General features: G+C 49.6%; 1 protein-coding gene across 2 annotated transcripts in view; it reads right to left on the bottom strand.

The window, feature by feature from the left end:
• Window positions 1–375: 375 nt before the first annotated feature.
• Window positions 376–25,833, bottom strand: part of RASAL3 (RAS protein activator like 3) — a 43,522-nt gene continuing 18,064 nt past the window's right edge. For both annotated transcript variants that reach the window (XM_084835630.1, XM_084835631.1), the window contains exons 6-19: window positions 25,089–25,177; window positions 23,682–23,787; window positions 23,077–23,175; window positions 21,912–22,454; window positions 21,413–21,557; window positions 18,934–19,078; window positions 17,429–17,665; window positions 15,581–15,782; window positions 14,640–14,743; window positions 11,636–11,945; window positions 9,818–9,940; window positions 3,757–3,956; window positions 3,151–3,226; window positions 376–2,767 (exon numbers count right to left, since the gene is read on the bottom strand). In XM_084835630.1, coding sequence (XP_084691756.1) covers window positions 2,612–2,767; window positions 3,151–3,226; window positions 3,757–3,956; window positions 9,818–9,940; window positions 11,636–11,945; window positions 14,640–14,743; window positions 15,581–15,782; window positions 17,429–17,665; window positions 18,934–19,078; window positions 21,413–21,557; window positions 21,912–22,454; window positions 23,077–23,175; window positions 23,682–23,787; window positions 25,089–25,177 — 2,535 coding nt within the window. In that variant the 3' untranslated portion in view covers window positions 376–2,611. The remainder of the gene's footprint in view (window positions 2,768–3,150; window positions 3,227–3,756; window positions 3,957–9,817; window positions 9,941–11,635; window positions 11,946–14,639; window positions 14,744–15,580; window positions 15,783–17,428; window positions 17,666–18,933; window positions 19,079–21,412; window positions 21,558–21,911; window positions 22,455–23,076; window positions 23,176–23,681; window positions 23,788–25,088; window positions 25,178–25,833) is intronic.

The following is a 25,833-nucleotide window of genomic DNA, read 5'->3' as shown; positions in this document are numbered from 1 at the left end:
CATTTCAACATGTATAAAGGCTGCAAATTTCTAATCGAACCGCATTACTAAGATGCAACCCTCATTTGTTGATATGGGCACTGCCCCAGCAGACCCCCACCAGCTTTGCAATCACAGCACAAAGACCACCTTTAATACTGCTTTGTCCATGGAAATCCTGCATTGAGCAAGGGGTTGGACTCAATGGTCTTGTAGGCCCCTTCCAACCCTACTATTCTATGATTCTCTGAAATCAGCCGGTGACCAGCTTCTTGTTCTGTAAACCTCATCAAAGCAGGATCTTTGGGGTTTTATTACCAGGGGTGGAGTGGGAATTTAAAACAAAAGGCCAACATATTGAATGCTTCTCTCTAACTCACAAACCCAAAGAGAGCTAGGAAGGGAGCAGGTATTTTTTATTTTAATGTTTTGCTAAAACACAAGGGCACTAATAAAACATAACATTTTTTTAAAAACCCACAGGCACACGATATGACTGGTATGGCTATAGAGGAAACGAGCAATTAAATGGTCAACATCAGCTCAGGAAATATTTAATTAAAGAGTTGATTTCAATGGCCAGGATAAGCAGGAATGATACCAAACAGGATGACTTGACTGAAGGCTGCAACTCTTCCTACACACACTTTCTAGAGAATAAGCCCTCTTGATCCAAATGGGACTTCCTTCTAAGTAGAATCTCACTGGAAGACTGCAGTCCTGTGTCTAATGTGCCAGTCACTTTTGCCTTGCTGTAGGGGTGAGCATTGCTGGGTTGTAATGCGGAATATAGTGCTATTTTAAGTGGTGTGATTATCTAGAATTTAGAATTCCAGTTCCAATTCTACCTGATCACAGGAGTGCTAAAGGACCCTAGTGTGAAAATTACTTCTGTGTTCTTTCCACTGGGGTTTAGGGCTTTGCTACATGAAGCTTTTAACCCGAATCTTTACCGAGGGTTCTGTTTCCAGATTCTTTGCAGGATTAAGATCAGCTCCTTTACACATTTTTTCCTGGGGTGTTTCTTTCTCTGCCTTTCTATATGTTCCATTGTACAGCCACTCAGTGGTGCTGTGGTATAGCAGAATTGTGCAATTACACAACATTGCTACGACATTATAGAAGCCATTCAGGAAAAAATACCACACTTCCCTTGTTAGGGGGGAAAAACGTGATACTGGTTGCAAAGCATAGGAGAGGCCCTGGAGGATGACAATGTCATGTAAAGGACCCACAAACTACTGTGAGCGAGCAATCATGAGCACACAATAAAACCCTCGTGCAGAAAGGCTGTTGATCTCTGTTATATTTTACTGCTCCACAAACTCCTCTGTTTCCATCTCTCTGAAACTGGTCAGTAGCCAATACAGCTTATGCATGATTCCTAGATGAAACATTTGGGAGTAAGCTCCACTGAATTCAGTGGGACTTAACATCTGTATAAACTTGCACTGGATCAGGCTGAAAGTAGCAGCAAAGCAGACCAGATAAATGTATGTAGCACTTCAAGATTGTAAAGCATTTTGCAAACTGTGCGTGGGGTTATACGCCCAAGGCTTACAGTAAGTCCATGGCAAAGGTGGGGCTTTGAACCTGGGTCTTACAGATCCAAGTCCAGCTCTCTATCTCTCTACACCTATGTGCAGAACTTAGGACTACAAAGAAAGAATTGAAGACCCACTGTTGGGAAAGGGGCAAGACTTCTGCACCCCATTGAGCACATAGCCCTCTGATCACTGCTTATCTTTAACCCAAGCCCCACTACAACCTCCCCACACCAGCCTAGTACCTACTGAAACACAGCACGCTCTGAAAAAAATAGTCTAAGAACAAAGAAACCATAATAAGGTAAGTAAATGTGAGACATTGCACAGCTTGACACTAGCAGGCACTGGGCTACAAGTGGCATTTTTCTTGCTGGGGAAGAGTAGGAGGATCCAGTACTGTAGGAATAATTATCTATCTCAAATTATACACGATGGTGGCAGATCTGTACATTTACGTCTTGATCAGTCCCAGTTGCATAGTCAGCAGCAGTTGGAGGAGGGTTCTGAGATAAAGAGTGAAAGGGCTTCAAGGATGAGGAGTGTGGAACTTCCCTCTCCCACAGCTGATTTCCCTGCAGTCTGTCCGCCAAGGTGATTTCTCCCACTGGCCAGACTCCAATATAGGAAGTGGGCTTGGCTGAGAAAAATGCACTTGGGCAGGGGAACTGCAGTGAGGTAAATGGCAGACACAGGAAAATTCAGCACCTTTCTCCTGTTCTCCCTTTTGCTCCTTAAGATCAGACTAACAGTGCACACAAAACCACTACGTAGAGAGGGAGAGGTAATCTCAGGCCATGATGGGGTGGAAGCAGCAGCAGTAGCTGGGTAGCAGGTGTAAGGCACAGGAGGAGGTGGTAAAGCACCTGGTGTGGCTGCCAGCCGAAGGACCCATCAGTGCGAACAGGAATCAGTGTCCCCCCAGCCCCGCCACTTGGAGAAGGAGGGTCTGTCAAACAGAGGGACTCTTTGGTGTCACCTGAGGCCTCACCCAGACGTTTGTGGCCCTTCTGTCCAAGGGGAGAGTTTTACGCAGGGTCTGCCACACATGGGCCTGCTTTGCATTTTGGCATGCAGAGGAGCGTGGGCTAGGTCTCATCCCCGTTCTCAGTCCTGTTTACCCACACGGGCCCCGAGAGCTGTCGTTGCAGTGAATTGGACGGATTCCCTCGGTATCCCAGCATATGGCTGACAGCACGGAGAAGCTGGTCATGGTCCTTCTCCATTCTGAACAGGCGGCACTCCTGCAAGATACACACCAGCATGTAGGTTGCTTGAACCCAGCACCTCTAGTTGTAAACATTAAGCACTGGGCAAGTGGGGATCACTGAAACCTCTCTGAAGCAATTGTCTAGCCATTGCCACATCCCCAGACTGTGACCAAGCATATTGGCTCCTCCAGGGAAACAATCAGGTGGCCGTTCTGTAGTTTGTCTAGCGACTCACATCGCATCACAACGAAGTAAGTGTGTGAGCGTGTGTGTGTCTGAGACAGAGAGAGATCTGTGTATATGAAAGAGAATTGCCCTTGGGAGTGAGTTCATTCCCATCCACCATCCCAGGGCTCTGTTTCTTCTTCTCCCCTTGGGCTGTCTCAAAGACCTGAACAGCTCCAGGGGGCCCTTACCAGATTTTTTGTCTTCTCCTCACTGGCTCGAAGCTTCTCATGATCCTTCTTCCAGCTGGCTTCTACACCTGACACTCTGCAACAGAAGAGGGGCCAGCATGGTCTACAGTTCAGGCCCATCCCCAGGTATTTTGGTGCCCCAGGCAAAGTGGTATTTTGGTGCCCCAGGCAAAGTGGTATTTTGGTGCCCCAGGCAAAGTGGTATTTTGGTGCCCCAGGCAAAGTGGTATTCTGGTGTCCCGGTGGACATGCCCGCTCTTCTCCCTCATCCCCCAGCTGTGTTCCTCTCTTCTCTCTCCACTGGCCGCTGCTGTCACCCCCACTTACTTTGGCCTCCTCTTCTTCTCCAGCCACCATCCTGCTCCTTACTCTCCCTGTTGCCTGCCTCCCCCTCTATGCCATACTTCAAGGCATCCTTCCTTAAAGTGAGACATTCTGGGTGAGGTGGCCCTGGGGACTGTCTGTGTCACTGCAGTGCACAGGCTATCAGATCTCAGGGGACTGTGTCTGGTGTGCAGCTGCTCCTGGCCCCCTGGCAACCTTTAGCAGCAGTAGGGACAATCTAAGATCACCCTGCAGCTCCTTAGGGCTCCTGGGATCTCTTACCTGCTGCTTAGCTGCATGAGGCAGCTCTCCGTCTCTGCCAGCTTCTTGCAGAGAGTCTTTTCCCGCTCCTGAAACTCGGTCTGCTCCTCCATGAGCATTTGATTCTGGGTATTCTGTCTCTCCAGCTGTTCCTCCAAGAGTTGCTGCTTCTCCCTGGTTCTGGTCAGCTCAGTCTGCAGCTCTTCCATCTGCCTCCCATACTGTGGGGTAATCAGTGTCAACAGCTGTTGGACCAGCCAGGGCCTTGCAGCAGTAGAATCTCCCTATTGGCCTGCCTGCATGGGGACTGATGGGGCAGAGAGCAGGGGATCATAGCCAGGGCAAGAGGCCCCGAGGCAGGAATCCCACCTCAGTCTCAAGACGGGGAGCCCGGCAGAAGCCACAAAGGAGGAGAGCTGAAAGGTGGTTGCTTTGCGAACTAGGTTCTGGTCCAACCAAGGGAAGACTCTGTTGTCTCAAGAAGATTTTAAAGCAGGGGTGGGGAACATCTGGCCCTATAGATATTGGCAGACTGCTACTCCCATTAGCCCTAGCCACCATAGCCAATGGGAAAGGATGATGGGAATTGTCATCCAACATCCAGAGGTCCACACATTCCTCATCCCTGTGTTAAAGAATACCATAGGCCTCAGAGCTGTGCGTGTTTCATTCAGCAATAAGGATGAGTTGTGACAAGAGCGCATCAGTTCTTCATCAGAAAGCCTCCATTTGCACTGAGCTGTACCCATTTTTAAAATCAGAGTTGCTATATAGCAGAGTTACTACAAGACCAGGTCAAAGACCCTGGTTTAAACCTTGCCTCTGTCATCAGGAGGCCTTAGGAAAGCCACACTCTTGCTCTAGGTCTCAGCCCCACTATCTATAAGATGGGGATACTGATCTACCTTACAGGGTTGCTGTAAGAATGGCAAGATAATGTATTTCCAGAAGATACTATTTGTCTGGATTTTTCCCACTAAGCCAGAATGGTGACCATCAATTTTTGTCTATATAAATGCTTAGTCGTAGTGGTGGTAGTGGTGGTGGTGGTGGTGGTGGTAGTAGTAGTAGTAGTAGTAGTAGTGAGACAACTTCTGCAAAATGTGGCCCTCCAAGAGATTCCTGACTTGTGTTGCTGATAATTTCCTCCTACAGAAAGTAGAGGAAGGAACTAGAGGATAGGCTATCCTTGACTTGATCCTAACCAACAGAGATAATTTAGTGGGTTAAGTAGCAGTTACGGGAACTCTGGGGGAAAGCGACCATGTTATACTTGAGTTCATGGTTCTAAAGGAAGCAAAAGCCGAGTGTAGCCAAACGCGTACCCTGGATTTTAGGAAAGCCAATTTAATAAATTCAGAACAATAATAAGTAAGGTCCCATGGCAAGCGACTCTAACGAGAAAAGGAGTCCAAGATGGGTGGGAGCTTTTAAAAAAAGAAATTCTCAAGGCACAGTTACAAACAATTCCAACAAGAAGAAAAGGTGGAAGACAGCAGAAGAAGCCAATGTGGCTTCACAAAAAGCTTCGAGATGACCTGAAAACAAAAAAGGACACATATAGGAAGTGGAAGGAAGGCCAAGCTACAAAGGAAGAGTACAGGCAGGTAGCACAGAATTGCAGGGATGGTGTCAGGAAGGCTAAAGCTGAGAATGAGCTGAGGTTAGCGAGGGATGCTAAAAACAACAAAAAGGCTTTCTTCAGATATGTGTATAGTAAAAGACAAAGGAAAGAAATGGTGGTTCAGCTATTAAATGAGTATGGCAAAACGATAACAGATGGCAAGGAAAAGGCAGAAGTGCTCAATTCCTACTTGGGCTCAGTCTTCTCCCGAAAGAGGGTCTATGACCCCCCTAGACAAAGGCGAAGTACAGGCTGAAGGGGCAGGATTGCACCTTGAGATCGATAGGCATATGGTCAAGGAACACCTAATTACTTTGAATGAGTTCAAATCTCCAGGGCCAGATGAACTGCATCCTGGAGTAATAAAGGAACTGGCAGAAGAACTCTCAGAACCACTGTCTATTATCTTTGAGCAATCATCGAGGACAGGTGAAATGCCAGATGATTGGAGGAGGGCTATCTTCAGAAAGGGCAAAAAGGAGGAACCTGGGAACTACAGACCAATCAGTCTGACATCAGTCCCTGGGAAAATTCTGGAGCAGATGATAAAGCAATCCATCTGTAAGCACCTTGAAAACAATGCTGCGATTACTCGAAGCCAACATGGATTTGTCAAGAACAAATCCTGCCAGACGAATCTGATCTCATTTTTTTCCTTGTGGACTGTGGGCATCATATACCTCGACTTCAGCAAAACTTTCGACAAAGTGCCCCATGATATCCTGATTAGCAAACTAGCTCAAAGTGGGCTAGATGAAACAACGATCCGGTGGATCCACAGTTGGCCACAGAATCAGACTCAAAGAGTGCTTATCAATGGGATCTTCTGAAAATGAGAGAGGTAATGAGTGGGGTAATACAGGGCTCAGTCCTGGGCCTAGTGCTCTTCAACATTTTTATTAATAACTTGGAGCAGGAGGTGTAGGGAATGCATACCAAATTTGCAGAAGACACAAAATTGGTCAGGATAGCTAATACCCTGGAAGACAAAAACAGAATTCAAAGTGATCTTGATAGGCTGGAGCACTGGGCAGAAAACAACAGAATGACATTTAATAGGGATAAATGCCAAGTTCTACACCTAGGAAAAAGAAACCAAATGCACAGTTACAAGATGGGGGAGACTTGGCTCAACAACACTACAAGCGAGAAGGATCTTGGAATTGTTGTCGATCACAAGCTGAATATGAGCCAACAATGTGATGTGGCTGCAAAAAAGGCAAATGCTATTTTGGGCTGCATTAATAGAAGCATAGCTTCCAAATCCCAGGAAGTACTAGTTCCCCTCTACTCAGCACTGGTTAAGCCTCATCTGGAGTACTGCATTCAGTTTTGGGCACCACAGTTTAAGAAGGATGCAGACAAACTGGAGAGGGTTCAGAGGAGGGCAACAAAGACGATCAGGGGACTGGAAACAAAGCCCTATGAAGAGAGACTGAAAGAACTGGGCATGTTTAGCCTTGAGAAGAGAAGACTGAGGGGAGATATGATAGCACTCCTTAAGTACTTGAAAGTTTGTCACAGAGAGGAAGGCCAGGATCTCTTCTCCATCATCCCAGAGTGCAGGACACGGAATAATGGGCTCAAGTTACAGGAAGCCGGATTCCGGCGGAACATCAGGAAAAACCTCCTGACTGTCAGAGCAATACGACAATGGAACCCATTACCTAGGGAGGTGGTGGGCTCTCCCACACTGGAGGCATTCAAGACAAGACTGGACAGCCATCTCTCAGGGATGCTTTGACTTGGATTCCTGCACTGAGCAGGGTCTTATAGGCCCCTTCCAACCCTACTATTCTGTGATTCTATGATTCTACTATTACTACTGGACATTCCTGGGTCCACACAGGTAGAAATAGCTTTTAGTTTGATACAGTGAAGCCTTCAAGTAAACTTCAGCAACTGTTAAGAGTTGGATATATTGTGCTGCCCTGTTTGAATAAAGCCAAGCCCACTGGCACCCTAGGCAGTACCCCTGCCAAGGTGCACCCCTATAGCCCCCTGAAGAAGGGGTCTGCCCCACAGCAGTGGGGAGGGGGCAGGTGTATGACTCTGTTCCTCCAACTACTTTCTTCTGGCTTCAAACTGTATGGACTGCAAAGCCAGGGGCTGGTTAGGGACGTTTCCCACCTAGTGACTGATAATAGTAGTGCAGGCTTCAAACACAGACACATTTAAATTAATTAAGAGCGCAATCCTATGCAAGTTTAGACAGAGAAAAGGCCTACAGCTCCCAGCATGCCCCAGCCAGCAATGTTGACTGGGCCATGCTGGGAGCTGTAGGCCTTTTCTCTGTCTAAACATGCATAGGATTGTACCCTAAAATAAATGAATGCATTTTAAAAACAAAATAACCCTGAGTCCCCTTAGGAAACATGTCATGTTCCAGATGCATAGGTTTTGTTGTCTTGGACAGGCAGACACACATCCATCTTCATTATGATAGATAAACAGAATTAGGAACTTTGTTTCACTTTTTCCCCTCCACCAGTGACTGGAAGGGAAGAGCTGGGGCTTCTGGAAATGTGTGGGTTGAAGAGAAGTTCTGTAAGAGCAGGAGGAGTGTGACTGGGGGCTACTTCCAGCGTTACATGCTGCAGCCTGTAAACTGTATGTGACTCAGTTACACAGACTAGACATGAATGCAAAGACAGGTTTCTGATACAGTCTCTTTCAGGAAAACTAACATACAGAAAGAATCTTATTTGTCAAGACGTGTGTGTTTTGTAACATGTGGATGACTGTAACATGTCCGCTTGCTAAGTGTCAGCATCATGGGCAGATGGCTTCACTAACACATCCCACCCCTCGTAAGCTTTTTCCAGTCTGTAAGATTCTGGGGATGCCAAGAGTTTTTTTTGAGGGGGGGGGACTCTACAGTACTGAGACAAGGATCCCAAAGTAAATGGGGAATTCTCAAACTCTGCCTCCAGAAGTGACGTAACTGAGACATTTCCAGAGATGGCAGTTTACCAATCCAGGCAGTTCAGCGACCTCTAAATCAGCCATATATTACTACCCAAGGAAGCATTTTTCGGAGGAACTGCTAACTGAAGTTGACAGTAAACTGCCATTCTTGCTCCAGCATGTGTAACTGTTGCAGGTATTTTGCTGTGAAGATGACTGTTGCGCCGAGTATCGCAGACACCCATTGGACCGCACATGTCCCTCCCTGCTTAATGACCATTTTGAATTCCCTGCCACTTTTAACCACACCTACACATGCCAATTCTCCCCTGACAATTCTCCTCAGCTAGCAGGAAAATGCTTTAAAGAATGGCAGGGCAAGGGCATTTGGAGAACTGGTCAGCTGTTAAGAGTCCTCTCCCACCAGCCAGCCAATTCTCCCCTGAAATTTCCTCACCACTACCACAACCAAGGAGACCTGTGCTTTTCTTGGAAAGTGTAGGTGTCCCCTAAGGTAAGACTGAGCATTTCTACACCAGCCTAAAATCCTGCAACTTTACCAGGGCTTTCTGCTGCTGTTTTTAAATGCAGGATCATGAGGGGCTCCCTTTACATGCATTTCCCTTCCCCCCTTATCTGCGTGTTTTGTATGTTTCATTATACAGCCACTAGATGGCGATGTGGTCTAGCTCCTCTTATTGCAGGATTTCCTCTTTTCATGAGGGAACTCAAGGCACTGTAATTTGATAGCTCATTATCTCTGATCTTTTAAAAAACGGGATAGAGGACATTTAGCGTGGCAGACGCCTGGAGGTTGATGATGTCATGTAAAGGACTCACAAACATCCATGAGCAACCAGTCTCAGTAGCAGAATAAAAGACCCGTGTGGAGATGCCCTGTGTAATGTTGGACAAGACTGGGAGCTGCACTCATCAAAGAAGTCTTGCCATTAACTCTTAAACCTAACCTGTTTCCCTGGCAACACATTTTCTGTGTTTGGTCCAGAATTACTAAGGTTAGAAAAAAAGCTATAATATAAAAATGCTCCCTGCAGATTTCTAGGCCTCATGGGCTTTGGGCTTCAGTCATCCCATTGTCTAACAACAGTAGCTCCAGATGTTATGTCAAGTGGGTGCAGAAACCAGCCTCCTCCATAATACACCCCCACATTCTCTCTATGCAGTTTCCTTTCCCAGTATTAACAGTGGACTGTGAGGCCTCTCCCGCTAATTCCAGCACTGTTCACATTACAGGCCCTCTAATTGGCGACCAATTAGAGGACCCCGCCTACAAGTACAGGGCTGAAGGCCTACACGCTCTGCTTCATTACCTGCTGCTGCATGTTGAAGGGCGAAGAAATGCTAACATGACATCACATCATGTGTCTTTTTTCCAACTACATGTTACCAGGGAAGCATGGGGAGGGGTGAGGGCATGGGTCAGCCTGCAATGTGCAGATTGGGCCCCACAACGGCATGCTCAATCGGGGTGGGGGGTTCTTGAGTCAGATGTATTCTTTGTCTGATCATTGCAAGAGAACCCTTTGCTACCTGTTCCAGTGGCTGCAGGGCATACAGGCCACTTCGTGCTGCCGCAGCCTCTTCAGAGTGTCGTTGCCAGGGCACAGTGGGTTTCCGGGGCAGCGATGCAGATGGGTGGAGCTTTGAACACCCCTAGAACACAGGCAGCATGATTAGGAGGGCTTGGAGGGGACCCTCGGCTCCCCGAGGCAGAAGAGACATGACAGACCCAAGTCTAGCCCAGCGCTCTGCCATGACAGAATATCCTAGGATCAGGAGTGGGACATAGGCATCCCACAGGCTGCCTGAGGGCCCCTGTTCTCTGGTGCAGCCTCCGCTGCTACCCTAATCTGGTGGTGCTGTGGTGGCAAAAAAAATAGGCAATTTGCTGCTGGATTTCGATGGCAAACTACTATGGAAGCTTCAGAAGGACCCATTGAGCTTGCTTTCAAGGAGTGCAGCCCCTGAGGGGGGTGGAAAGTGGCCCCTTGACCCCCTGAAGTTACCCACCCCTGATGTAGATGGAGCCTCCCTGATAGCCCCTGCTCAGCCTTTTCTGGAAAACCAGAGAAGAGATTAGGAAACTTTCCTAGGAATCTGTTTCGGTGCTCAGGAGGTGATTCTGCAGGGCAGCCTCAGACAGGGAGCTCATGTGGAACAGGACAACTAGGTTCCACTACCCAGATGTCCCAGCCTTTCCAAGCCTTTCCTCCTGGACATAAATGAGGCTTCTCTGCAGAGCTGGAGACAGACATTGTCCAGCATTCTGGGAGGGGGACCTGCTCCGGCTGTTGCGCGTTTCTGCTTCCGACAGCGCAGCCAAAAATGGTGGGAGAGTAGATAAGGTGCGCTGCTCTCACCCACTAGGAAGGGCACGGCCTGGGGGGCCTGGTGCTGAGGCCAGTCAAAGCCCCGGCCACAACCACTGCACCCACCTGCTCTTGCTTGCCAATCACTTAGGACAGATGCACAACCAGTCGTCAGGATACATCCACAAAGATATGCCTTAGGAGGGGCCAGTGTAAGACTGGCTACTCCTTTTCTCCAGGGGTTCCACCACCACAAGAGTAATTGCTGGGTTCTTTGTCTCTCTGCCCCAAACATCTGCATTTAAAAACCTCAAATTTGGTGACCAAAAAAGCTCACGCGCTGCCATCAGAACAACATATGCCACGTAGCCAAATATATCTATATCGATGGGTGGGATCCAGACTTGGTCATAGTTAGCATAGACCCATTGAAATCAGTGGGACATAAGTTAGTCACTAAATTAAGTCCTATTTATTTCAGTGGATGTACTCTAAGTATGTCTATTTATTTATTTACAGGATTTCTTTGCTGCATTACAGAACTAAAAAGTTATCCCAAAGTAGGAAGGGAGTTGTGCAGTTGGGGAGCTACCGCCAAAAGTGCCCTGTCTCATCTCCTTGCTAGCCTGATTGTACCTACCGGTGGTTAATGCCATTGAAACAAAAAATGCTGGTGCTCACATGTCTTTTGTCAATGTTTGGTAAAGGGAGTGCAAGGAAGCAGTGGGTCATCTGGACAAAGAAACAGGGGGAGTGGTATGGAAGGGCAGGGCGCAGTCCTGAGTGAAGAAGCGCCACCTCCTGATCACCCAGATCCTATTTACTTTCTAAACACTGAGGGCTAGAAACACGATTCTCTCAAAAATGAGAACAGATGCTCCCATGATGCCTTAAAAGCTTTCAGGTTGCGCATATTCTGCACTCCATGTGGGTCATGCAGATTCTGGTCCTTTACTCCTTGCAGTTGGAGTAGAGGCAATTGACGGGCACCAAGGCCATGTCTGAATGGTTGGGAGGCCCAGTCCAGGGCCCAGATTACCTGGGAGGCTTTGCTGTCACCGCCGCCACCATATGGGTGGGAAGCGCACGGCTGAAGGCTGCTCTCCTGGCTGTCAGCCACATGCTCCGTGCTGTTCTGCTTGTGGAGACGTCGGGCCACCTTGCTCTGAGTGGGGACGCTCTGCGTGCGCTGCACTTTGCTCCTTGGCTTGGCTGGCTGCAAAGGGGTCAGTGGCTCTTCCTTGCCTCGGCTTTTCTGGATGCTGGTCATGGACTGGCTCTTGATCAGAGGGCTGTGTTTGCCCAGCTCCCGCGGTGGCACAAATCCTGGCTTCTTGTTTTCTGTCTTTCTGGAACACAGAGACACGGTAGAGAGGAGTGAGCAAGAACCCTAACCCTAAAAAGCAGGGGTAGGCAACCTTTTTGGTCCCGAAGGCCACATGCGGTGCCCGATGGTGTGTTGGGGGTCGCACATGCACACGTGCAGATATGCATGTGCACACAGGCATACACCCACCCACATCTCAATGGGCAGGAAGGGGGGGGTTAAACCTCCCTTTCCTGCCCACTGAGATGTGATCACTAGGGAATGGGGATGTCACCTCTCCCAGTGATCCCCTGCAAGGTCATTGTTTTCCCACTGCTATTAGTGGTGGGGAAACAGCGATCTTGGCAGCACTGGGATCACCGGTGGTGGTGGTGGTGGGGAAGCGAAAGCCTCTTCCCTGCTGCCTCAGCAACCCTGATCAGGATAGCTGTCCCAGCTGGGCTGTGGGGAAAGCGGCGGGGGGGTTGCCGGAGCTTGGTGGGCTGCATGGGGAGTGGCAGGTTGCCCACCCAGGCACTAAAGCAATACACGTCCTCTGAATCCTGAACTGAGGTCCCACACCTGAGCCTGACCTGCTACTGCAGCTCAATGCTGTCAGGCCCCTCCCTTAGAATAAGGTGGCACCCCCATGCCAAGCGCAGGGCTCTGCTCATGATTATTTTCATGACATCACTCTCATCTAAACTGCAATCAGATCACACAAACACAGGCTGTGCACATTTGTTGGCTTTGCGCACTGCACTCCATTTCTTTGCTGTTCATCTCATCCGGGCTGTGTTCCCACCAGCGATTTACTCCAACCTGACTGTGCGGTGCAGTCTCTGTGTTTCCATGATGCCGTGGCCATTCAGCACCAGCCCTGCATTATATCACTGCACAAGCGCTTCTTCTGAGACTGCTTATAGTCCGACTTTTCCAGCTTACCAAGGCTCCATTACTGACCTGTTTCCACAATCACACTGGGTCCGGTATCATAGTCGTGCCCATGGGGCATGTAGCCCAGCCTTTGTGGGTGTGTCGCTCTGACCTCAGCGACTCAACCCTTTCCCTCCCTGTTTTCTGGAAGTTTCATCACCGTTTTGGAGCATGATGCTGAGGGACCAACTTTTAAAACATCGTTGAAAATAAGCACCAGAACACAGCCCATGACCCCAGTCAAGGGGTGTTTTCTCCATTGTGCTGAATGAGGCTTGCCCACAGAAATGACAGAGAAGCCCCTCAATTGGCACCGCACATATCAAAGCCCAGTTCCTTAAATGCGATTAAGCGCAATTTCGAGATTCTCTGTGTTAAAATGGGGGCTGGATTTGCTCTCTTTCCCACAACAGACCCATTACCGTCTCCTCAGAAGTAACTCCCATTGCGGTGGATGAGGCCGAGATTCCCCCTCAATTGAAATGGCACACATTAAAGCCCAATTCCTTAAATGCATTTAAATGACGCTGGATTCTGTCTTTGTCTTTAATACACTCTTTCCCACAACAAATTCATTAGTACCTCCTCAGAAGCAACTCCTGTTGTGCTGAATGAGGCTTGCCTTTGAATGCCTACATCAGAATTTAGAGATATTCCCCCTCAATTGAAATGGCACACTTTTAAGCCCACTTCCTTAAATGCGATCTTGAGGCTTTGGTCCATTGCCTTAGGACATAACTCATTCACAGCTTCCAAATAGAGAACCTGTGCGTTAAAATGGGAACTGCTTTCAGTCTCTTTCCCACAACAAACCCATTACTGTTTGGTCAGAAATAACTCTCATTGTGGTCAATGAGGTCCTCTGTGTTAAAATGTGGGCTAGTTTCCATCTTTGTGTTCTCCCCCCTCTTTTCCCAGCATATATGTCTACTCAGGAGTAACTCCCATCGTGCTCAGTGAGGCTTGCTCCTGAAATGTAGGTGCATCTGGATTTCTGAGGAAAGGAGAAAGGGTGGGGAGAGGGGGAAAGCCTCTCTTCACAGCAAAGCTGATTCCCTTTTAAAAATCCCATACTCCTCCATTAGCTTCTCCTTCCGTTGTCCTGGAAACACGGCCAAGGGGGCAGGAACACTGATGAGGTAACCAGACACAGCCCAGGCTCCACCCAGCCATCAAGAAAATAATTCGATTAGAGCTCAGTGGAAAGAGCACAGAGCCCCAGGCTACAGCGATGATAAGCCAGGACTTTAAGCACTGTGGAAACTGGAAAAGGAGAAGATGCGATTGGGGAAACATTGCAACAAAGTTGCAAACAAAGTGAAGCCGATAGGGAACACGCCCCTGGTTAGCCTTCTAAAGATGCAGAATCCTTTCAGGGCCAGAGTGTGCAGTGCCAGGAAGAGGGGCGGGGGCAGGGTGAAGCTATGTGGGGAGGGCCTCAGCTTCATAAAAGCAGACGGTCTGAAATGCCAAAGCTCATCCTAAAAGGGGGGACCACTACCCACATATCAAGCCCCCAGCCCCACCACACCCCAGATCAAAGGGAAAGGAGCCCCACCCAGGCTCGTGAAGTAATCGGACCTAGAGGCAATGCCTTCCTGGCACGAAACAGAGCGTCCAGTTCAGCCCTGAGCACAATCCATATCTTGCTCATGAGTGTTCAAGGTGGCAGGTTTTCTTCTTCTTGCCCCTAATGAGCCAGCATCCCCGCCTCCCTCCCTCAGCCCTTGGGTGGAGCCCTCCCTCCCCACCACAGCACCACCAGGAGCGCGCAGCACAAGTGCAGGCCGCCAGTCCTTACCTCTCCTCTGTGTCGGGCCCAAGTTGGACAGAGACGGGCACCGGCGTCCCCTCTTGGATGGCATGGAGGATCGTGGGCAGAGGCTCCAGTCTCGCCTGGGTCCCCTTAGCAGCAACAATGCAGAAAGTGCCAATGTCACGAACCCAACTATTTCTTGGGGGAAGGACTTGAAAAAATGGGGAAGGGCTTCTGTTGGCTTGGCCAGACAGATGGAAGGGTTTGCTCTCACTCTGGCCAATGGGAGCAGAGTCTGATGAGCTCAGTTTGACAGTGGCTACCATTGGGGTTTCGGCCTTTACCCACTGCCCCCTCTCCTATGTTTCTCTGTGCCCCAAACTGACTGCCAAGCCCCATGTTGCTTCCCTTGTCTGAACCCACTGCTAGCGAGCTCCTGTCCATCCTCCAGATTTACTACCCTCACTCCATGACAGCCCTGGCCAAGCTGCTGGCATCTTTATGTGCATTAACTGATAACAGCCACTGGTGAGCTGCTGGAAAGGGAAGGAGTACACTGCTAATCCCAGGAATGTGGCCTCTTTCAATCTTCCTGATGGCTTCAGTCCCACATCTTGGCTCCTCCTGGCTCTGCTTTGCATCCCAGGGTGCTTCCAGACGGAGGACTCCTAGCACTCAGAAGGCCTCGTGCAGCTATTCCGTCTTTTCTTTCTTAACAGATTTTCCATTGTAAGAAAAAAGATGGAAGAACCGGTAGGAAAACAGGGGAGGGTTATGAGTGGAAGACATCTTCTGGACCCCCATAAAATCCTGTCAATGAGGCAGGGCAAATGCACATTAAGAGCCTCATCTGGAAGCACCCCCAGCCAGGAACAGGTCTAGCCAGATCAGGACACAGAGCTGCCTCTGGCCTCTTGCCACCAGGGCACAGGCCAGGCCATCAAGTGCAGGCGCCACGCAGACGGAAGCAGCAAGAAGTAGCTCACCTCTTCCAGGGAGGAGAAGATGTTGCAGAGCAGGGCGTGCAGGATGGACAATTCCAGGGCGAGGTCAATGGAGTCATCATAGGCAGCCAAGTGGAGGGCACTGCCAGGGCTAGAGACGCTGCTGAGAAATGACTTCATGGTGCCCCAGTTGCGCTCCAGAAACTCATTCATGAAGCTCATGTAAGCCTCCTTCTCCCCAAACCTGCGGGAAACAGGATGCCACAGAGAATGTCAGGTGTGGCTGAGCACTGTGGATCACAAGCTAGCCCCCTGCACCACTGGGTCTGCTGGCCCAGAGAGGGACTTACACTGTTCCTGCTCGAACATTCATACCAGACCTCTTAATCCTCCTGGCCAGGGAAATCAAGTGGCACCAGAGGACTAATCCAGCCCTCTGCCGGAGAGCGTCTCTACAGGAGAGATTTAGTGCACACTCATGATTGGCCACGCACTGAAGTTTGCGGGTCCATTAAACGACGTCGTCGATATCCAGGCCCCGCCCCCGTGCTTTTTCTGGTTTACTCCGTTGTAACCCCCCGCCTCAAATAATCAGCTTTTGAAAAAAGTTTAATACGGGGCGCACCACTGTTTTTCAGCCATTAGAAGGCGGTGTTTTCCTTGAAAAATACAGAAAGTTCCAGGGCATCTCTACAGCAGCCTAAAATCCTGCATTTAAAATGGGGCTTTCTGCTTCCGTTTTAAATGCAGGATCACAACACCCTTTTTCACGTGCCTTTCCCCTCTCCCCCCCCTTCTCCCCGTATCTGAGTCTTCCATTTTCATTGATCCCACTCCTCTTCTTGCCGCTTTTACTCTTTTCACGGAGGAAACTGAAGCGGAACACAACGGAGTAATCTGATAGCGCATTATCTGTGATCCACTTAAAAACGGGACAAAGGGCATTGAGTGCAGGAGGGTCACAGCAGGGTCACGGCGCCATGTACAGAGCCCGCAAACTTCGGTGATGGAGCCATCTCAGTCGCAGGATAAAAGCTCAGTGTGAAGGAGCCCCCAGGAAGGCTGCCGAGAAGGGCGCTTTGTCATGTTTGTCATCTAAGGAGCCATTCCTCATCACGCCATGGGAATGGAAGCAAAATGCTCTGGGGGCTCCCGGATTTTTCTTTAATGTAGAGGCACTCAGAGCTGCTGTCTTCCCTTGGACAACTTGTTGCTGAAGGAGACCCACCAGGTCCTCCTCCTGCACCACCAGATCACAGTCCTTCAGCCTGGTTTCAGCCTCCAGCCATCTGCCACCCTGCCTGGGTCCACACACACCAGCATGGAGCGGGTCACGTGTCAGGGCAGCACATGGCTCATCTGGCACATTTCTTTTAACTACACAAAGATGTAAGGCAGCCAACGGGTTGGAGTGCCGCCCTGCCAGCGTCACAGTAGTGTTTGGGCACACAGAAGGCCTTGAGGAAGGGCCATGTACAACTAGGTTGGAGACAACGTATCATAATCCCAGAGGGCATGCAGGATCTATCTCATGTTCCAGGGCAGATGAGAATACAATGTGACATTTCTTGCATGAGTACAATGAGATATTTCTGGATATCTTAATTATATTGAACAAATGAACATTTATTTATTTTTGCTCCTTTCAGAAGGTTTTTAAAAACTGTTGAAAGTATGTCAGCCTCTAAAGGAAAGTACAATTATCCCTCCTTGTCATGCATTCTGTGTGTGTGCAGGAACCCATGCAGATGCACTGAAGCCAGTGTCCTGATCACAATTCTGGCTGATCTGCCTGGAGACCAGTCTGGAGCTGGACTGGTACCCCAAGCCATCTCCACGCCCCATACTGAGCCACTCTTCCTAGGCACCGCCAGGGACCCAGTTACCTACGTGGTAAAGTTTGCCAGATTTTGGATGACCTTGGCCACCAGGGTGAGGGTGCGGGAGGTGGTGTCATCCGGGTACTCCTGAGTGAGGCCGAAGAGGCTAGGGGACATGATGGCTGGGCAGAGGAAGCGTAAGAAGAGGGATGCAGAGATGAGCCGCTGGCCAATGCCTGCCTTGCCCCGCAACTGGCACGCCTCCTGCCAGGCAGTGAAGACCTCGCTCAGCTCAGCTGGAAAAGAGCTGCAGAGAGAAAGAAGGTGAGGACTGGCTGAGGGGAGGCCTGGGGGCAGCCATTTTGTGCCAATGGATACACAAAACACAACTGAATTCATAAAATGAATGAAGACAATTTTATAAAGACATGCCAGGGTCTGCAATTTCTGAAAGTCAGGAGCATGTCTGCCATTTACTGGATAATGGAGTGGAATCCTGCTCCCTTTCCCCCTTATATTTTACTTGCTTAAAGTGAAAGCTATTCAGGGCATGTTTATATATGTAAAATATGTAATATCACTATGGGAGCCAGGCCCCCACCCTGCCTCCTGCACTCCTTGTCTGCAGTCCTGGCAGAGAGTGACATAGTGCTGAACCATGCTCAAGAAGAAAAACAAGGGCGCAATCCTATGCATTGGCTGGCTGGGGAATGCTGGGAATTGTAGGACTTTTTTCTGTCTAAACATGCACAGGGTTGTGTCCTAACAGACTCATGAAAAATCCTCCTGGTTAGTTCGCATGGCTATTGCGGCATGATGACCCCTACTACCATGAGGCCTCAGGATCTCCGATACACATGCCATGGTCACACTTCCTTGAAGGAGCAAATTGCCTTCTTAATCCACTCTCCTAGAACCCTTTCTCTTCATTTCAGATGAGGATGAGTTTCTTGGTTTGCACCAGGGGTGGGCACAGGCCTCCCCACAGGCCATTCCTGCAGCCACCTACACCCCACTGCCTCTGCTGCTGAATTCGCTGCTATTACAGCAGCAAAAAAAGTGGCGATTTTTCTTGAAAACAAGGGGCACAGGGAGCCTCCCGGGAGCACAATTCTTCGATTTTATAAAATGTATAAGACCAATTTTTCTTGCATTTTATGGGAAAGTTTTCTTGAAGTTTTCAAGAAAAAGCACTTTTTCTGCATTTCAGTGGTGCAATGGCAGCAGGCAGCATGATCCCCTAAAGTTGCCCATCCCTGGCTTATGCTGTGGTGAGGGAACAGCACTCTGTACATGCTCAAAGGCTTTATTCCTAGCTTTACTCTTCGAGCCCTGACACAGCAGAGAGCCCACGCGCAAGCGGAGCACTGCAGCTAGCAATTCATGTGGGCTGGCAAGCGGCCTGCTAGAAGGGCCACGGGGGCTACTGGATGAGACCTTTCTGGCCTAGCAGTCTGCGAGTGCAAAGCACGGGTCTCCCCATGCAAAGGAAACCACAAATGGCTGCCCCCATTTTCCCTCAATGTACCCCAGTGGGGAGAGCCACCCCACACAGTCCCTGACTCAAACACTCACTGGCTGGACGCAGCAATCCTTTGCAAGGCCTCTTCACAGATATGCTGCAGGTTGCTGCGGTTGTCAGCCAGGTCATACGGTGCACATTTGCCGGGGTCCACTTCACAGCTATCCTCCAAAGAGTACGGACGGGATACAATATCGCCTGCAACACACACAAACGTGCTTCGGCTGCATTTGGGGTACACAGGAAGAACCCTGCTGGATCAGACCGAGGTCCATCTAGTCCAGCATTCTGTTCACACAGTGGCCAACCAGCTGTCAACCAGGAACTCACAAGCAGGACATGAGTGCAACGGCACCCTCCCACCCATGTTCCCCAGCAACTGGTGTACATCGGCTCACTGCCTCTGGTTCTGGAGGTAGCACATAGCCATCAGGACTAGTAGCTATCGATAGCCTTCTCCTCCAGGAATTTGTCCAACCCCCTTTTAAAGCCACCCAAATTGATTGCCTTTAGATGTTGCACTTGAGAACGGGGGGGATTTTAGCTGATTCGGAGGAATCTGCACACATGGAGAAAATTAGTTGCTCTCCGTTCATAATACTGTACTAGCAAGGGGGAGCCAGGTCAGGGGCACGAAACAAGCCTCTCTCATTGGTTAAGCAGCCCCTGCCAGTCTGATGATGTTCAGTTCTGTTCCCCCTACCCCACCCAGATGTTTGTGCCTTTCAAGCGCTGTGTGACCCCTTAAACCAGATTTTAAAGGTATGGTATAGTCAGCTTTTCTTGCTTTGTGTGTCCCTGATGGAGCAAAGCCAATTCCATGAAAATCCGGGTAATACTCCAACGCGCTTCTCATTCTGTTGTCATGAAGATCCCCACTATCCCGATTATTCAGTGGGTATCAGCGCTTATTAAGGATGCAGGGAAGGGAAGGGACAAGCAGGTGCTTTGTCGGGGGACCCGATGATATCCAAAGGGCAAGACCCCACCCCTGACATCACCTAGCCCATGGTGGGGTTGGGGGGAGGGGGTAATCCAGTTCCAGAGTCAATATGGTTCCCCACCCCTGCCTTATACTGAGACAGATGATGAATATATGTAGCTCACTGGTAGCAGCTCTTCAAAGATCCCTTGAATGTGTGATGCTGGTGATGCAGGGCAGGGCATGAGCACCAGCACTGAGCTAGGTCATCTCACTGCTTCTCCACCCCACCCTCCCAACAGCCTCAGGTCTTAACTGATATTTGAGGCTCAATTGCAATAATAAAAAATTAAATTAAAACAACAGTTCAAACAACAATTGCTCTGATTGCACTTACAAGGAACAGGAACTGACTAATTAAGTGGCAGTTCTATACTCCTGAGGCTGAGATTGAACAGGAAGAAATTAATGTGGAAGCAGCCATGATCACTTGTTCTTAGAAAGACACATTCATGCTAATAAATAAATAAAGCTCTTCCATTGATAACTAAGAATAAAGCTCTTCCATTGATAACTAAGAGCTTTCCTACACAAGGCTGTTAACTGTTGTATCTACTTTCAGTTTCCTTCCAGAATTGAGATCTGAGCTTTACCCTTTCCAGCTTTTCCGCTACATGATCTCTAGGTGGAGTTGTGCTATAGCGGAATATCACAATTACACAAGTAGGAAAATACTTTTGCTTTTGCTTTCAGAAATAATACCACATTTTCCCCGCTCTAAAAAAAAACTGGGAAAGAAGAGAAACTGGAGGATCACATTGTTGTCTAAAGAACCTGTAAACAACTGTGATTAAGGAATCATGAACACACATTAAATTTCGTGCGTAGGAAAGCTCTAAGTGTATTTCCTATACTAATAGCTGTCCTTCACTGATGTGTCTGACATTTATAAGAACAAATATCAGCGGGAAGAAGCTCTAGTATAGTCCTTTTAGGGTGCAATCCTATGCATGTTTAGACAGAAGCATAGCTGGCTGGGGAATGCTGGGAGTTGTAGGACTTCCTTCTGCTGGGGAATGCTAGGAGTGACTTTCTTCTGTCTAAACAGGCACAGGATTGCACCCTTATTTACTGAATTGACTGTGTATATTTTAAACCAGCCTTCCCCAGCCTGGTGCCCTCTGGATGTTTTGGACTACAACTCCCAGTATTCCTGGCCATTGGCCATGCTGTTAGGACTTGAATTCCAAATAATTTGGAGGGCACTCGTTTGTGGAAGGCTGGTTTAAACCATAACCCACCTGGAGCCCATGGGGTTGGCAGAGATCTGAGCACTGGCAGGTGATTAGTGAAGGGCCCATGAGTACTATTAACATTAAATACCAAGATTTCTCTTAGGGAGCCAGTTCAGGCCACCCCTGTCTCCAGTGGTAGAGGGTTCCATGGGTTATTTTATGCACCAAGTGACAAAAAGCTAGAGCGGCCCCTTGCTGAAAGAGCCCTCTGATGCTTTTTTCTGCAGCAATAAGGGCAGAAAAACCTAACTAGCTCCTCTGGAAAATATCACCCCCCTGCCCATCTCTTGCCAACCAGCTGACCACTCAACTTACTCAGTGTGGCCAGGAGGTATGGGCCTCCCACAAGCTTCATGTATTCATCAATGGCCTTGGTGGCAAGTGTGTTCTCACGGAAAATCAATGCTTCCCGCTCGTCAAAACGGTCCAGCTCTGCCACGCCCAAGTCAATGAGAAAGTCCTGCAATATGGGAGGGGAAAGGGTTAGTTAATGGGGCAAGCCCTGCCCAGGCTAAGAGATCCCCCATCCCACTCCTTCACTCCCATCAGATCCTAATTCTGAACTAGGATCCCAACTTGATAACATCCGTGGTGGGAAAGTGCAACATGACACCGGGTTATTCCGGTCAGCAGGCCTGGTTTGTGAGAGCCACCATAGCAGCACAAAGGATTAACTCTACAGCACAAGATCCTAGAAGTAAAAGAGCAGATGAGGGTTGAACCAGCCCAACAGCCTCAGGAGTGGAGCACGTGAACATCGAGCCATATCCCAGGCCTTCCTTCTCAGCCTGCCCACCCATCCAGAAAGAGGTACCTTGGCTTTGCCTGTGCTTTGCAACACGCGCACCAGGACACCTGTCAGCTCCTCCTTGTCCCTGGCATTGAGGCTGTGCTCTAACCCAGCACACAGCTCCCGATAGTGGAAGGTGAGATATTCGGCAAACTCCTTGTATTGCACGATGGGCAGCACGCGGACGTGGCAGTAGCGTCCTCGCAGCCGGAGGGTGGGCACGTTTGGCCTGTCCCTGCCCAGGGGGTACCATCTCTCCAAGGGCTGGCGCACAGCAGCCAGTTCCTTTAGGGGAGTGGCCATGCTGGCGACAGTGCTGGCCTTTTGCCGCTGCCCCTCCTCCTCCTGCACAAGGCAGACCTGCAGGTCCACGGCTGGGGGCAGAGTCTTCAGGTCAAAGTGCTCCCCCCAGAAGATCGTCCCGGCGGAGCTGGCTTGCTTGGTTGTGCTGCGAGCATATAGAGCCCCATCCAGTCGCAGCTCACAGAGATAGTGCTTCCTGGGAGGCAGGTCCCGGGCTTCATACACCCAAAGACTCAGCGCACGTTCAATCCGTTCACAGTTGTCCTGGGAAAGTGGTACAGGGTAAGAATGGGATGTGGTGCAAGGCCCAGTACAATATAATCTTATAATGCAATCTTGCTGGTGCCCTCCAGATATTTTGGGTGACAACTCCCATCATTCCTGACCATTGGCTCTGCTGGCTGGGGCTGATGGGAGTTGGCGTCCAAAGCATCTGGAAGGCAACAGGCTGGTGTAGCGGGGCATGAAACCAGAAGTCTATAAACTGGAATAGTTATGAGAGATAAAGCTTGGTTTAATCATGATTAAGGCAGACTACAGTAGAGATAAGGAGCAAGTGAGAGTAGATCCAAGGCAGAGGGAGGATGCAGGTGGAGAGATAGGGGCAGGGGGAAGGCAAACGGTGATACTGGGAAGGAATAAAGGGCCTGTTTTTCCTTTTAAGTACAGTTAACTCCTTCTGAGCCCTTGGGATGGTCAGGCTAGAATTTCTGGTCCAGAAAAGTGGTCTGGACAAGGGCAGGGTGTGGAGCAAAGGACAGGGAAAGTGGATGTACACAGGGAACAGAGACAGGGGCAGACAAGAGCAAATGTTATGGGGTGGGGGTACGACATCTGGAGTTGGCTGCAGAGGAAGCCGCACAAGGCAAGGAAGGGCTGCTTTTACCATACTGGGCTGGACAAGTCGGCGCAAGTCCTCCATCCAGCGGGTTCTCTCAGCAGCAGATGTGCAGCGGAAGCAGCACCGCCCTCTGGCACTCAGCACCTGAGAGAGGGGAGAACTGTGCTGAGGACTGGCCCTGTCCTGTCCTGCGCTCTCCTTCTGTGGCAGGAAAAGTCCTGCCTCTGGCCACATCCTTTGTCAATCAGGACATGAAGAGGCAGGAAGAAGGCAGGGCTTAATCCAAGCCAGGGCTCACCGCTGGATCCCAGCTGCAATGCTAGGGCTCAACCTTAAGTTAGAAAAGGGTGTCCTATGAAGAATGACAATTGCCCTGCTCTTGAATACCCTGTCCTCAGATGAGATGCTCTGCCATTACCGCAGGGACATTTTCTTGTCCTATAAACCCAATCCCATGGCTTGGACCAGCTGGAGAAGACAGAGGCCCTGAGCTAGTCTTTTGTCAGTGGGTTGACTGACCACCCGTCTGAGGTTAGGAGATGTGCCTTCCAGGCAGGCCTGAGCTCCAGCCCCTCTCTCCTTATGAAAGATGCCCTGGGGAAAGGCGGATCCCCAGCTCAAAGGACATCAAGGCATCAAGACACCCTCACCTCAAAGCAGAACCGCTCTCCCAGAAAGCTGCTGTGAAGTGGGCGGATCAAAACATCCTTCTCATTGGCCAAGTCAAGGAGGACAGATGGACCAGACAGGGCCTCCCTGGGGGAAGCAACAGAGTAGGAGTAGGCAGTGTGTACAGGTACTGCAGTCCATCTGGGTCATCCCCAGCAGCAACATCACTCTATCCTGACGACTTGCGTCAAGCCGTGCTGCTTTAAGGGTCTTAATGAACTCTCCTCAAATCATGTATCTGGCAGAAGATGTTATCACAGGCTTGTCTCTCCTCTAACCTCTAACTCTGTCTCATGTCCCACCACCTTCCGGGCAGGACGAGACTTTGGAGGAAGGGAAGGACCTTTTTGCTAGCCCTAGTCCTTGCAGCAGGAGTGGGCAAAGTGTGGCCCTCCAGGTGTTTTGGATTACAACTCCCATCAGCCCTAACCAGCATAGCCAATGGTGAAGGATGATAGGAGTTGTCAGCAAAAACATCTGGAGGGTCACAATCTTAGGGTTCATGGGGAGTCAGAGAATACCGACAACCTTCCTGAAACCACAACCTGGGATGGAGGCTGCAGGGTTCAGAGGAACCACTGAGCCCTGACTGGTTGCAACTTCACAACCCCCTGCTCCGGGTCTGCCAAAATCACCCCAGGAGCAGAGGCAGCAGCATGTCTGAATAAAAGCCCACAACAGGGTTTGATTGACAGCATGAGGTTTCCAATCCCTGAGGTCTACTCATGAGGAGGTGAGAGGTGGAATTTTGAGACAAAAATGGGTGTGTGTGGGGAGGAAGGTTTAACCCCCTTCCCAGAGCGCCATCATCCTGATCCAAATTGGGGCTGGGTATGCTTACTCAAGAGTAAGTAAAGCTATCACACATAGTTAGTGTGCATGGTGCATACATCATTAGACAAATGTTTAGTTTGGCCTTAAGTGCACAGCCAGAGACAGGTGTGAGAAGATACCTCACACTTGTAGATCATATAATTTTTGGACTACATTCCTCTACATTCCTTTAAAGTCTTGCTTAAAGCCTTACATTAAAGTGTTTATTTCATTTGAATGTTCTTTTTGCTTCCTGCCCCTTTTCTCCCCCCTGTTAAACAGAGCTCTTTTAATAAATATCCCAATAAGTTGCTCACTGGTTTTCTCCCTACTCCCTTTCAAAGAACAGGGGGTACTGGTTGGGCTGGAGGCACCACACAATATGTGTGTGTGTGTGTATATATATACACACACACATATACACACACGCGCGCGCGCGCGCATTCCGCCCCACACTCATCCAAGGCCTCATGGTCCCCACCACCACCCAGGGCTGCTGGCAGGGAAAGTGGGGTCAGCGAAGATTGGTGAAGAAAGCGGCAGGAGAGATAAAACAATGCAGGCTTTGGGCCTACCTGTTGCCATTCACAGCAAGCCCGGCTGAGGAGTCAGTCTTGGTGTGGATCCGCCCTTTCCGGTCTCTGATGCGTCTCCACAGCAGGCCCTGGAGATGGGGTGGGGGTAGAATCAACAGTAATGTAGGTCTCTTGCCTGCTGCTGTGAGGCAGCCTCCTCAGACACATAGCAGGGCAAGGAAGCATAGCTGGAAGGGGCTGAAGGCTGCCCAGTCCAGGACTCTTCCCAAGGCGGGACTCCCTCACGGCGCCCACGCCCCAGCCCTCCACAGATCAGCCTAAGCCACGTAGGCCCTCATTTCCCCCAGGCGGAGAGCTGAGCAGGCGTCACCAAGCTACACCTCAACAAGGTGCCTGCGGAGCAACTAGGGTCAAACGAGCCAAGCCAGCAAGCCAAGCCATGCGCCACAACTGAAGGCAACACCTCCTTCCCCACTGCTAATCAGCGAGATAATGGAATGTGAACATGTGAAGCCAGCTCATACCAAGTCAGACCCTTCATAGAATCATAGAATAGTAGGGTTGGAAGGGGCCTACAAGGCCATCGAGTCCAACCCCCTGCTCAGTGCAGGAATCCAAGTCAGTGCAGGAATCCAAGTCAGATACCTTCAATCCATCTATCCCAGCATTGTCAGGCAATGGCTCTTCAAGGCCTCAGGCGGATGCCAGGGGCCTTTGGCATCCAAAGCTGGTGCTCTACTATCCCTCTTCCCCAAAGAAAAAAGCAGGGGACTGGGAGATGGAA

This window comes from Heloderma suspectum, chromosome 2 (assembly GCF_057233095.1).
Source record: "Heloderma suspectum isolate Gila_16-S chromosome 2, 16-S_ref, whole genome shotgun sequence".
Lineage (NCBI taxonomy): Eukaryota > Metazoa > Chordata > Lepidosauria > Squamata > Helodermatidae > Heloderma > Heloderma suspectum.
Note: the sequence above shows the minus strand (reverse complement) of the source record. Positions and strands in the feature narration are given on the sequence as shown.